The 13,398-nt window shown below is 37.5% G+C and overlaps 1 protein-coding gene across 6 annotated transcripts in view; it reads right to left on the reverse strand.

Moving 5' to 3' along the window:
- The window catches only part of cadm3 (cell adhesion molecule 3), a 199,201-nt gene that overhangs the window by 57,204 nt on the left and 128,599 nt on the right, over positions 1 to 13,398 (reverse strand). For all 6 annotated transcript variants that reach the window (XM_030159510.1, XM_030159508.1, XM_030159505.1 and 3 more), the window contains exon 5: positions 10,687 to 10,824. In XM_030159510.1, the coding sequence (XP_030015370.1) occupies positions 10,687 to 10,824 (138 nt within the window). The remainder of the gene's footprint in view (positions 1 to 10,686; positions 10,825 to 13,398) is intronic.

The raw sequence follows: 13,398 nt of genomic DNA on the forward strand, positions 1-13,398 counted from the left end.
TTTCCTGAAAATCTATCCATAAATTTTTGAGTTATCTTGCTGACAAACAAACAAATAAACATGAAAACACACACGCACGCAAACACACAAAGCAAAGTGAACACAATACCTCCAGGTGGAGGTAATTATATGAAGACAAGTGTTAGAAAAATTGAAAATGTAAAAGGAAAGAAAGTCCAGGAATAAGGATGTTGAGGTTGAGCATGTTTGTGTGTGGGGGTTCATTTGTGTTGTTATTGTGGATTTATTTATTTACTTACTTACTTACTTACTTACTTATTTATTTATTTATTTATTTTTGGGGGGTTTGTTTTGTCATTTTTTTGTTTGTTTCAAGTTGATTTTGTGATTGTTGTTCTGGTTTGTTTGTACTCAAGAGTATATGTCTCGGTTTGGTGGACTGAAACAGTTTAAATAAAATCAAATAATAATAAAAAAATAAAAATTTGGAGGGAGAGGAATCCCCGACCCTGGCTTAATAATAATATGTCAGCCTCAGTATTTAATAAAACCCATTCCAATGACAAGTGTGATGTGGAAACGTGAAGCCATTGGTGCACACATGTAGAAATTCTAATTTTCTTCCAATAAGGGTAGAGGAGAAGAGGTCTGGATCTTTGTTTTTCCAAAATATAATTTGTTTTAAAATTAGTATGCGTGTGTGTGCGTGTGTGTGCGTGTGTGTGTGTGTGTGTGTGCTATTCGCTCCATAATATTTTCATTTTGTCTTTTAACATAGCTGAAGAGAGTCTTTAAGAAACACCAGTGATCCTTGTATTTTTTTTTTTCCTTTCTCCTTTTCTTTCCTTGTATTTGAGTGCTGCGATTGTGGTTTAAATGACTTTGCACATGAAACCATAGACAGGACTAAATCCTCCCTCCATCATTCACTTCCTGTTCTTGTTCAGGAGGAAAACTAACATATTTTTAGCCCAAAGCTACTCTGTGGCGTGTTTAAAGCCGCAGAAGGCAGGGATATTAAGATAAACTCCTTAAAATGATATTAGGGGCTGTTCTGCATAATGACTACTTTAATTTTTGATCTTTCACTTAGATTTGCTGATTGCGCACTAAGGCTCAGGTGAAATATGAATGCAGGTCTTATACTGATGAAGGAATATTTTTGCATTTTGTTACTGCTGCTTTTCAATAAGGGATTTAAATACATCTTCCTTTTTCTACCTGTTTCTTACTTTACATGACATGACTCTACATCAGGGCTCTCAAACTCATTTTCTTTCATGTTCCACATTCAGCCCGATTTGATCTCCAGTGGGCCGGACCAGTAAAATAAAAGCATAATAACCTATGAATAATGACAACTCCAAATTTTTGTCTTTGTTTTAGTGCAAAAAAAAACCCATTCAATTATGAAAATACTTACTTTTATAAACTATCCAAACAAAAAAGATGTAAATAACCTGAAATAAGTGAAAGAGAAAAAGAAAAATAAGTACAGTTTTAACAATATTATGCCTCAACTTACATTTATAAATGTGCATGATGGATCAGATCTACAAAGACACTAAATACTTAGAAACAGGCAGAAAATTGTTAAAATTGTGCTTGATTTTCTTTAGACATTTCAGGTTGTTCGTATTTGTTCAGGTTATTCACATTTTATTGTTACAGGATAGTTTGTAAATGTAAATGTTTTCATAATTTAGTGTTATTTTTACACTAAAAACAAGACAAAAATTTGAAGTTGTCATTTTTTACAGACATAATTTTTTTTTTTCACATCAAACCGAGAAGAAAATATGGAGTCATTATTTTTTGTAGGTTATTATGCTATTATTTTACTTGACATCATATTGGTCTGTATGTGGAACCTGAACTAAAATGAGTTCAACGGCACTTTGCAAATTCCTCCTATGGGCCGGCATCTTTTTGCCTGGTGGCGTGGTTCGGTCAGACCTCAGTTGCAGAGAAACTCACTGAATCAAATAGTCATATGGTCCAGTCGCCTGATTGGTGCGTCCCAGTCTTGTCCCGCCTCCCTGTCCACTAAACAGGTCCAGAGGATGGTTTCATCAATTCTTAATAATGACTCCCATCCTTTACCAGGTGAATTCCAGCTCCTTTCCTCTGGACGGAGGTTCTTAGTCCCATGGTGCAGGACACAGTGTTTATAAAAACAGCTTTGTTCCTGTCGCTGTCACTGAGCTCAAAAAAAAAAAAAAAAAATAGTGACACTGCACTTTATTGACCTATTTTAGTTATTTATTCTATTTCTTTGCTCTATTTATTATTATTGTGACTTCAAATTTTTAAATTTTATGTTCTTATCCTGTTTTGTTTTGTTTTTATCCCAGACTGTTTTTATCTTCTCTGGGTTTTTATTGTGTTTTATTGTATCTTGTTTTTATTTATTTGATCTTATTTCTTTTATTCTTTTACTTATCCATGCTGCTATACTGATGAATGATGGAACACTGAGCACTTTTTGTCCTGTCTGTAAGCTTGATCAAGTACCTGTCTTACATGTTCAATGTACGTCCTGCTGTAATGCCAAAGCAACCACCTCGACTGCAAAACAAATCTACCCACAGGTACAAATAAAGTAACCTTGAACCCTGAACCTTGGATTGGAACCTTTGGCGGGCCGCAGTTGGCCCCCGGGCCGCATGTTTGAGACCCCTGCTCTCCATGGATATATGCCCGTGGATGCTGCGTCATCCACCCCACGTCCTGCATTATGACAATTTGGGCCAGTATTCAACCAGTATGGCTGTAAGTGCCGCAATAAATCCCCATTATCCCCGATCCAATACGTCGATGTCACTAAATGATCCATAGCTCTTACACACAGTACAACTAATACAGTCTTCAAAGCTCTTAGCCTTTCATTCTTCTCAATTACCACTCCCTTTCCCGCACTCTCTCCTGCTTACCGTCTCCTCTCCCCTCATCTTCCTTCCTCCCCCCTCCGCTCCGACCTTCTATCTAAATCCTCTTTCTGGATTTCTCTCTTCATTTCGTCAGCCTTCCCTCCTTCTCTCCTGTTGCGCCCTCTCTCCTCTCCTCTCCCCTTCCCTTCCCTTCATCCTCTCCCTCCAGTCTGCGCTCCCACTCAGCCGCAAAGCTGGCTCCCTCCTTCTACTGTGGTTTTCTTAATTCCCCCCTCTTCTCTTCTCTCCTTCTCTGTCTCTTTCTCCTTCAGCCGACTCTCCTTCGTTGACTCTTTGCGGCTTCAATCACTTTCTTAGTATCCTTGCAGTCGCTCGTCTATATTTGCGAGGGTGCACACACTCACACTCATTCATTCCCTCACTCCGTCTCTGTTCTGTTTTCTCGGCAGACCCTCTGTCACTTTCTTGATACGAGGCTTCTCTCTCTCTCTTTCTCCCTCATACTCATACTCTTCATCTGTCGCCCTCATTCCCCTCTCCCTCTCTCTCTCTCTCTCTCTCTCTCAGTCTCGCTGTTTCTTTGCTTTTACTGTCAGTGCAGCTGTCAAAAAGCAGTGGTGAGCGGCAGTCTATGAACCAGAGGGTGGGCAGTGATTCTTTTAAGAGGTCCATACTGACTTCTGTAAAATAAGTGAAGGGCCACACATTGATACACCGAAAACATAGTGTTGAATTCTGTCATACTCGTAAAGTCAATAAACCATACGAATGTAGCACAAACTGACCGTGAAACTAATGGACGTAGGACCTGTGACGTTCATGTGCTTGTTTATGACAGGGCCGTCAAAGTCATTTTAGTACAGGGACCACATACAGAACCATGTGATCTGAAATGGGCCGGACCAGTAAACTAATAACAGTGGAAAGTGGAAAAGCACTCGCAGACCTCCGCCAAGGCAGATCAGTACCCCCATCCTGCCCCACCCGATCACCACCAAAATTTAGTCATTTGTTCCTTACGCCAGTATCAACATTTCCTGAAAATTTCAGCAAAATCTGTTGTCCGTCCCCCCCCCCCATCACCATCACCACCAAAATTATATCTTTTGTTCCTTGTACTATTAAAAAAAATCTGTAATTTAACAGAATTGTCACAGCTTTTTTTTTTTTTTTTTTTTTTTTTACAGATTTTTCCTTTATTTTTAAGATACAGGAAAATATCAGTGAAATGACAAAAATAGACTGTGATTTTACATGTCAAGTGTAAAATAACATGACAAAACTGTAACTGTGAATAACCAAAAACTTTCCATTTTTAATTTTTTTTCTTTTTTCACAGAAAAATACAGTTAAAATACATTTGCAAATGTATTGTAATTTCACAAATATTTCTTTTCTATTTATGAGATTAAACTGTTAATTTAAAGTTTAATACTGTAAAAAATATATTACAACCAGACAAAATTACTGGCAATTAACCATAAAAGAAGTATTTGTTCCGTAAGTTTAACAAGACTTGTTTGCTAATTGACAAATATCTTGTGTAATTACAGGAGGTTTCACAACAAAAATGTTGAATAAATGTATTTTTGTGAATGTATAACATGTATAAGCACTGATAAACTGTCCAAATACAGTTTTTATCAGTGGATTGTACAACTTAGTCTCATTCAAAATTATTTATATATTTATTTATAGGTAATTTGATTGTTTTAATACATGAAAATATTCTTTATTAAACATTAAAAAGTAGGAAAAAAAAGCAAAATCTCATGTAAAGTTAGGGCAAAAAACTGTATTTTAATTATGGAAAATTACCGTATTTTTATGAGATGGTTATTTTTCGTTACTTAACAGTATTTTTTCGGCACCCCTACTGCCAGAATAATACCATATTGTTACGACTTTTTTTTTTTACAGTGTGTGCCAGTATCAACATTTCCTGAAAATTTCATGAAAATCCATCCATAACTTTTTTAGTTATCTTGCTAACAAACAAACAAACAAACAGACAGACAAACCCCAATGAAAACATAACCTCCTTGGCAGGAGTAAAAATTAAACTTACATTATGAAAATGTTCTACAAGCTATCCTTTAAAAAATGTAAATAACATGAACAACCATGAACAACCTGAAATTTCCTAAGAAAAATAAGTGCAATTTTAGCAATATTATGCCTCATATTCTCATGAACACATGTGCATTATAACTTACAGATCAAGCAGATCTAAAAATGCACAAAACATTTAGTAACAGCCATAATATTGTTACATTTGCTCATACTTCTTTAAGACATGTCATATTGTTCATATTAGTTCAGGTTATTTACAGTGTTTGTCAAGGGATAGTTTGTAAACATAGAAATTTTCATTCAATTTTACTATTTGACCCTAAAACAAAGAGAAAGGTTTAGAGATGTCACTATGTTAAGGTTATTATGATGGTATTTACTGGTCAAACTCTGACTGAATTGGTCTGTATGTGGCCCCTGAACTAAATTTGTTAATATCTTCAGTTTAATTTTTGCATTTCACAGATTCATCCCATGGGCTGGATTGGACCCTTCGGCGGGCCAGTTTTGGCCCACAGGCCGTATGTTTAATGACTCAATCAGTGGTTTGTGATTTGGCTTCTGCCAGACTTTGGGACTTTGGAGCTGGAGGTGACCACATTTGGATAAACGGGGTGGGACTATGGGAGTGTGATGGATCTTATTGACTCATTAAATGTTCAACTTTATCATTGCACTGAGCAACAATGGCATTTTGCAGTCTTGTTGATATAATTTAACAATGACAGTGGTGTAGAAAGTTTTAAAGACAGAATCAAAGTCCTCTATTTGACCTGACACTTTATTAATGGAGCAGAAATATGTTGGAAGGAACAAATAAATGAAATGAGACTGGAATAAGTCCTGGGAAAAATGATTGACTTGGCAACTTATTGATATTCAAACTACAACTTATTTCCATGTTGGCTTCATTTTGAAGTCAAGGTTGCTCTTTAGGACAGAACCACTGTGTCGAGTCCAAAGTGACCATATTTTGGGAAAAGGATGGAGCAGTGGGCATGATTGGTGAGCTAATCCTAAATGCAAGCTCACTGATTTGTGCAAGTCAATAATTTGACAGTCTGTAATCAGAGTACAACTACAGACAGTAGTCATAGAAAGAAAAAAAAAAGTTGCATTTGATTAATATAAACTACAAAAGTATATTCTGCAGTTGAAGGACAAGTCACAGACTGACATGTCAAACATCAAGTCCTTCTGTTTGCACTAAAACCTTATTAACAGAGAGATCTGTTGAAGAAGGACCACCAGGTCACTTATTAGAGGGTCCAAATCAAAGGAATATGACCACAACGACTCCTAGAAAAAAAACCTGACAGTTTCTAGAATGAAGTTCAATGTTTAACTTTTGGATTCAGTACCGAGCAACATCAGTGGTATTACACTTAAATATACTTTCAAGCCCTCCCTGGTTTTAGTCCAGTCTCACAGAGCCCACAGACCCAGAGTCATTCTCCTCCATTAACAAAATGCTGCTTTTATTGACTTTTGGGGGTTGTTTCAGTTTTCCCTTTGGATCCGGACTGAGATGGTCCAGAGGCCAGTTTCAGCCCTTGATCTGCGGTTTGTCCATGTACGCTGAGATAAAATAAACACAAACATCTGCGTCAGTCGCTCTCATGTCCTGTGATGTCAGTGACATTTGACAAGGACGTCGTACTGAGCACACACACATGTTGGGTTTAGAGTGATCTGGGGAGAGGTTCACTGATGGGGGCTTTTTAAAGTCCAAAATAGTTAAAGAAAGATAGTTTGGATCTGAAACAAGCGATTAAACGGATTAATCATCCTGTATCATTTATATCCCTCCTGGTAAATTCTCACTGAAACTAACTATGTTTCACCTTTTTAGAAACTGTCAAATTTAACATCTAAGTGAAAGTAATAAACTTATAAATGACTAAATCTGAAATACTAAAGACTGAACTGAACATCAAACTAAGTGCAAAACACCTAGATAAGAGGAGCTTTTATCTTTGGGGCTATTATTTCCCAGAGTCAGAATCCTAATATTAGCTATGATCCACTATTGGAACTGAGCTCTGCAGACAGTATATCCAAAGATCAGTCATTCAATCTCTGGTTCAGGAGGCATTACATGGACTTACCCTGACTACAACCTGCCCAAAAAGAAGTTACGTCCCTACAAGTGCCTGTGGAAGCAGCTTTATGTCCCCATAACAGTGTAAATACACCGATAACACACACAGCCTTACATACACATTTCAGCTGCCTGAATGAGAAGCTGTAATAACGGCACACTGACCCACCGTGCCCTTCCACAATCACTCCGGAGCGTGCTGTGTGACAGCTTGTGTGATTATCATCTGTCCATCATGGTAGTTTGTGTCAAACCAAAGGTGCATGAGTGTGTGTGTGTGTGTGTGTGTGTGTGCAGTTCCAACAGTGTCAGTACGGCTGGGCAAGGCCTGGAACACAACACCATCCACAACATCATCCACATCTGACGGCCCATGTGTCTGCCATGAACTGGAGTCACCAGTAAAGAATGTCTCCCAATGCGGCAGATGTTGAAAATCTGCAGATTTCCCACACTTATCATGGCATAATTTCTGGAAACAGATGTTGCTGTTGGGTTTTTTGTTGTTGTTTTTTTTTTTTTTTTTTGACAAAAGTATTCACTGCTGGGAGCCTCACACTCAAAACTCCATTCAGCTTCACTGTAGTGTTGGTAATAGTCTCATGAGATAATATCAGGAAACAAAAACCTGGACAGAAACCAAAAGTGTGGCTAGATTCCCCTTTAGGTAAAAGGCAATAATCTTTTTTCTAATTCGGCTAAACCGACCCTTCAACCAAAAAAAAAACAAAAAAACAAACTGGTGTATATAAAAGAGATGAGAATCTCCATAGTCCACACTTCCCTCTGTCTGCCTTTTTATAGTTCAGCTGAAACAAAAATACCAGAGAATCTGTCCTCAGGCAGCTCTCCAATTCCTCCTTCTCTTTGTAGCTTTAGTCCATTCTTTCAATTGAGTCCAATCCATAATTATAGCAGATAGAAACACTGCCAAAGCATGAGGACACAAGACTGGCATTTCTCCATTCTAAAGCCTGTGTATAGCATTTTCACACCAATAGATCATTACCATATTATATCATCATTTATAATAATCACTGTAACGGTTCCATTCCAAAGAAGATCAACCTAAACACTGGATTTCACAAAAAGGAAGATACTCCGGGACATCTGTTGGAGTGCTTTACGGGTGGATAGAGGGAGCTGTTTCCAGAGCAAACACAGCTTTAAGATTTTTTGCAGTTTTTATCGGCAGCAGATGGTGAAAGTACTGAAAGGGCGATGCAAACATCACTTCCAACATGTTTTTTTTCTGCGCTGTAAAGCAAAAACAGAAAAAACCTCTGACTGATGAAGAAACGAGAAGCACGGGGAATTTTCAAGCAAACACGTTGGTAATTTCTGAGAAACGCTCCTGCTGCCAATACCACTGATGCAATCATCTGCCTGATTCTCAGCTTTCTGCAGGAAAAAGGGGATGGTTAATTTGTCCTCTTATGACATCGTCGGTGAGCCCTTTCTCACTAGAGCTCTCCCTTTCCTCTTCCTTGCTCATTTCTCCTGTTTATCTGTAACAAAAGACCAGTCGCTCTGACCCCATGCAAAGCTCTCTCTATCTCACTTTCTCTGTTCGACCTCATCCCTTCATCCTCTCCTCCGCCCTGCCTTTTATTGCTGGATTCTATCGTTATCCCCGGCTAGATCCGACCCACGCTATCTCTCCGGCTCTCTGTTGTGTCACTCCCAGTTGCAGATATGTTGCAGCTGAGCGGATGACACACACAATTGTGGGGATAAAGACACACATTCTCACAAACTGGAATAAAAGTAAACACACAGAGCACAGTTCCTGGATACATGCATGAGCACAAATTTATAGGATCAAGACACGAGGGAATGAAAGGAAAGAAACACACTCACTCAGCATGTTCTCACACACACAGGTTTAGGACACACACAGAGACAGCAGGCAATGTGGCAAGGACGCAACATACAATAACAGCATGATCACACATGCACTATGTCAACATGCTCACACAATCAAAAGCGCACACAAATGTCGGTACATAAGGCACACGCACGGAAACAGACACACACAAACCCCCTTATAGGCTAGTGCACAGCAGGAAAACACACACACAAGCTTTTTACACTCTCAAATAAACACACAACCACATGCACAACAACATGCATCCTTGCACCTTCCCACTAATCTTCCATCATCCTCCAAGGCGGAAAGCTGGAGTCAGTGTGGAAGTGTCAAAAACTGCAGTTCCTCAAATGACCACTAGCAGCTAGTGCCGAAAAGGAAGTCAGTTGATGAGTCCCGTGTTAAAATGTCCAACTGAACACAACAGCAGAAACAAACATATGTTCAGCCGTGTGCAACGGCAGTTTTGACCTCTGCAGCTGATTTGCTCTTTATTTTATATATATACATATATATATATATATATATATATATATATATATATATATATGTGTGTGTGTGTGTGTGTGTGTGTGTATAATCCTGGGGAGGACCCCTGGAAGAGTAGTTGATGTACTGCATCAGCTAATGGGGGTCCTAATAATAAATAAATAAATAAATTATAACTAGAGCTGAAACGATTAATTGACTCAAACTGATTAAAAAAATTATTTGGTTACAATTTTTTAAATGTAAGGTTCATTTCCTTAATTTCTCTGCTGTTAAACATTGGTTCCACTGTTGTGTTTCACGCGGACACTTATTGTGACGCACATGATGCTAGGATCAACACAAGCAACATGCAGCGTAGGACAAAAAGGCAGAAAATGTCTATATGTTGACTTTTCTACATCGGAACCATCACTTACTCCTTTAACTTTGAAGCTTTAACTTAAACATTACAAACATTTGTACTTATATTTTTTCAGTTTTGTTAAGTTGTTAGTAAGTTGGATACAAATGTGTTGATGTCATTTGACTTGTTTATATATATACACACACACACACACACACACTATTTGTGGTTGTTGTTTCAGCTGGTTCTGGATAAGGATTGTTTTTACTATTTATTTCACCTACTAGAATAATTTTTTAATTGAACAAAATAATTGATAGATTAATCAATTACAAAATATCATATAGTTATAATCAGCAGCTCTAATTATAACTATAACAAAATCCATTTTTATATAACTCACCCATTTCAATTGTATTCTAGCTTTCAGTTCTTTCCAAACATAGACATGGCTGCTTAGAGTTACAGGTGGTTACCATCTGTGAATGATTGACTTTTTTATTTTTAGACAAAAATTCAGTGAAATTCTTCCAGCCTTTTGGAGCCAACCTCAGCAGCCATTGGTCATATTACAACTTTAAGATACTTAGCTCACAAAGCTAGGAACAGCTCTGGTTCTGCTTCCTTGTCAGTATTTTTCCCAATTCCTCTGCTTCTACTACGTAAGTATGATTTTGGCCAGTGATTCCAACTGAGCTTTTTGACCATTATTGACTGAAAGTGCACTGCAATTTGTCACAGTTTGATAGCACCTAGGCCCTCAAAAGGATACGTATAAATATAGTGTGTGTAATCAGACCTAGCAATGGTCTGTCAGTGCATGTGCTAATCTGAGTGCCTCTACATATTATGTGGAGTTGACATTACCACACACAGAAATCAAGGAAGAAAACTCCTCCACTTCACATTTTCCGACCCCCAAACACAGTCGTTCCAAACAAACTGCACATCTTACCTTGCAGTTCCTGGTCTCCTTGGTACCAGCGCAGCTTGGCAGGAGGTTTGCTGCCGGTGCTGGTACAGGTCAGGGTGACTTCGCTGCCCTCTGGCACTGCGTCCTCAAAGCCGGAGATCTGAGGTTTACCGGGAACACCTGGAGACAGAAAAAGAGCCAAAGAATTGGAGGGAGAAAGCAGCAGCAGCAGAGAGGGAAGGAGAACTGGATGCTGCAGGGTTCACCTTGTAGTCAGAAAAGGCATTAAAAAAAGAAGGCCGGTGGCTCGGCTTGTAGCGCTGCGTTGAGGTGGATCGAATGTAGAGAAGGAAAATCAGTATCAACAGTAAAATTTGATTAGCATCCGCAGTATCACAGACATGCTCGAATTTATTTGGGTTACGCCTGCATTCTGAAAGACGTGATATAAATTCAATAGGAAGAAATAATGATTCAGGTTTCTGTCACCACAACATCAAGAAACATCAGCTCGGCTGTCTATAACCTGATATATTATAGGCATCCATCATGGCTTTGAATTATATTTCTGTTTTCTGGCAAGCAGCAACTTGTGGGTGCATGAATAATGACTCAGACACAATGAAAAAGTAGTGTGACACTGAAACAATGCCCAAAAAGTCTTCATCTGGTCTTTGTACTTACTCTGATAGTCATGAAGGTGTCCTAAGCTTTTTCTGATTAAACTAAATCACATTTTAACAACAGAAAATGGAGATCAACAGCCATTTGTACCAACATTTATCTTGCTTTTTAGGGTCAATGTCTACTTTTTTTTTTTATTAAAAAAATGACTGTTTTACCTGCTCATGGCACTTTTCATCTGTCTCTAATAAATATTATGGTGCTGAAATTTTATGGTTAGGGTTTATGGAAAGATACAACATCTTAAGTTAATACAGAAAATGTCTAAAAAGGAAATGATAAAAACTGACTCATGGTGTGTTTACTTCAATATTTACAACTAGCAACAAACTTTTCCTAACCCTCGGCAAAGCATTTTCATTGCCTCCTGTACTGAAAACTTACGAGTTTATAGCAAAAAAAGTGCAAAAATGTGAGATAAATGAGACCCAGTGTCTGTTGTAATATTTTAAACAAACCCCCTCCCCACTGAAGTAAAGGCACAGAGTACTAAAAGTCTCAGTGACCAGATCAGTTTGAGTTTACACATACCTATGGTTTGCACAAGTTAATCACTAGAAACATGCTACAGTATGTTTAACAGTCAGAATTATTAAAAGACCAAATATGGATAAGAAAACCTTAATTCCACTGAGCAGTTTTATACAAAAATACAGCAATACAACATAGTTCTGCATAATGTGAATTTAAAATGTTTAACATGCGTTTTGCTCCATCCATACAGGTAAACTGCACATTATTCTCTACATTTGTGAGTTTTATTCACATCTAAACAGCATTTTTGGTCACCAAATGGAGATTATTTAGACACCAAAAAGAGATCTTTAGAAATACAAATAGTTTAAAAATGGTACCATTTGCTCAAGCACTTATGAGGTGTTCAAAGTATTCACATTCATACCTCAGGTAGAAGTACAGATACTAGGGTTTAAACAGACTTCTGTAGAAGCTGAAGTATCAACTCCAGCTGTTTACTAAAAGTGTAAAAGTACTGGTTTCAAAACTACTGAAAGTATAAAAGTAAATGTAAGGGGAAAAAATGCCATTAGGACAAAAGCTTAGGCAGTTCCAGAGGGGAGGGGTCTATAGTGCCCCCCCCACACACACACACACACACATGCAAAAAAAGATATTTTTCTAAAGGCCATAATGACTATAATATCATATTAAAATGTTAACGTTGAAACATTTGGGATGCACTAGGCAACCTGTTTCATATGAAACTGAAAATGAAGGTATTTGAGTCCAATGCAAATGTATTAAAGAACCATATATGTGTCCTACTGAGCATTATAATGTGTTTCATGGAGCGGAAGATATGATGACTATTTGAATACAAGTATTAGAATGGTGCAAAAAGTCAGGTGCAATGGATCAATTATAAACCAATAAGGTGTCAGAATGGTAAATGTTTATACTTCTCATCCAACCACAATCAAATACACTGTATCTGGATGGAGCGATTTATCTGGATAGTTTTTTTTTTTTTTTTTATTTGAACGATGACAAGCTGAAATCAAATAGGAGTAATGAGGCTGTTTTTAAAATGTAAGGAGTAGAAAGTACAGGTAAATGTGTGAAAATGTAAGGAGTAGAAGTAAAAAGTTGTCTGAAAAATAATTACTGGAGTAAAGTATAGATCACCAAAATTTACAGTTAACCCTTTCATGCACAGTGGTCACTACAGTGGACAGTTACTCTACAGCTGTTCTTTTGTCTGTTCATGGGTTTTGTTGTTTTAGCTCCACATCAGCAGACACAGTGGATGCTTATGCATCATCCCATACACTTCAATTCATACCATTACTTTAACTTTGCTGTTGCTGATAAACCTGATTTGCCGTAACGTTTGAGTGCAAATCAATTAATTGTTAGACTGTAATTAACAGGTTGTTTTGTTTTTTGCAGTGAGTAATAACTAGTTATATAATATGTTAAAGTGTGAGAAAACATTAGATTAGTAGCATTAAAAATGTTTTTATTACATTGTTTTTGTATCACTTTCTTATATTGGGTTTTAAATACATGTATCTTTGCTTCAAAAATGAAATGCATGGTGTAGCTGAGTGG

The sequence above is a fragment of the Sphaeramia orbicularis genome, chromosome 17 (assembly GCF_902148855.1).
Source record: "Sphaeramia orbicularis chromosome 17, fSphaOr1.1, whole genome shotgun sequence".
Lineage (NCBI taxonomy): Eukaryota > Metazoa > Chordata > Actinopteri > Kurtiformes > Apogonidae > Sphaeramia > Sphaeramia orbicularis.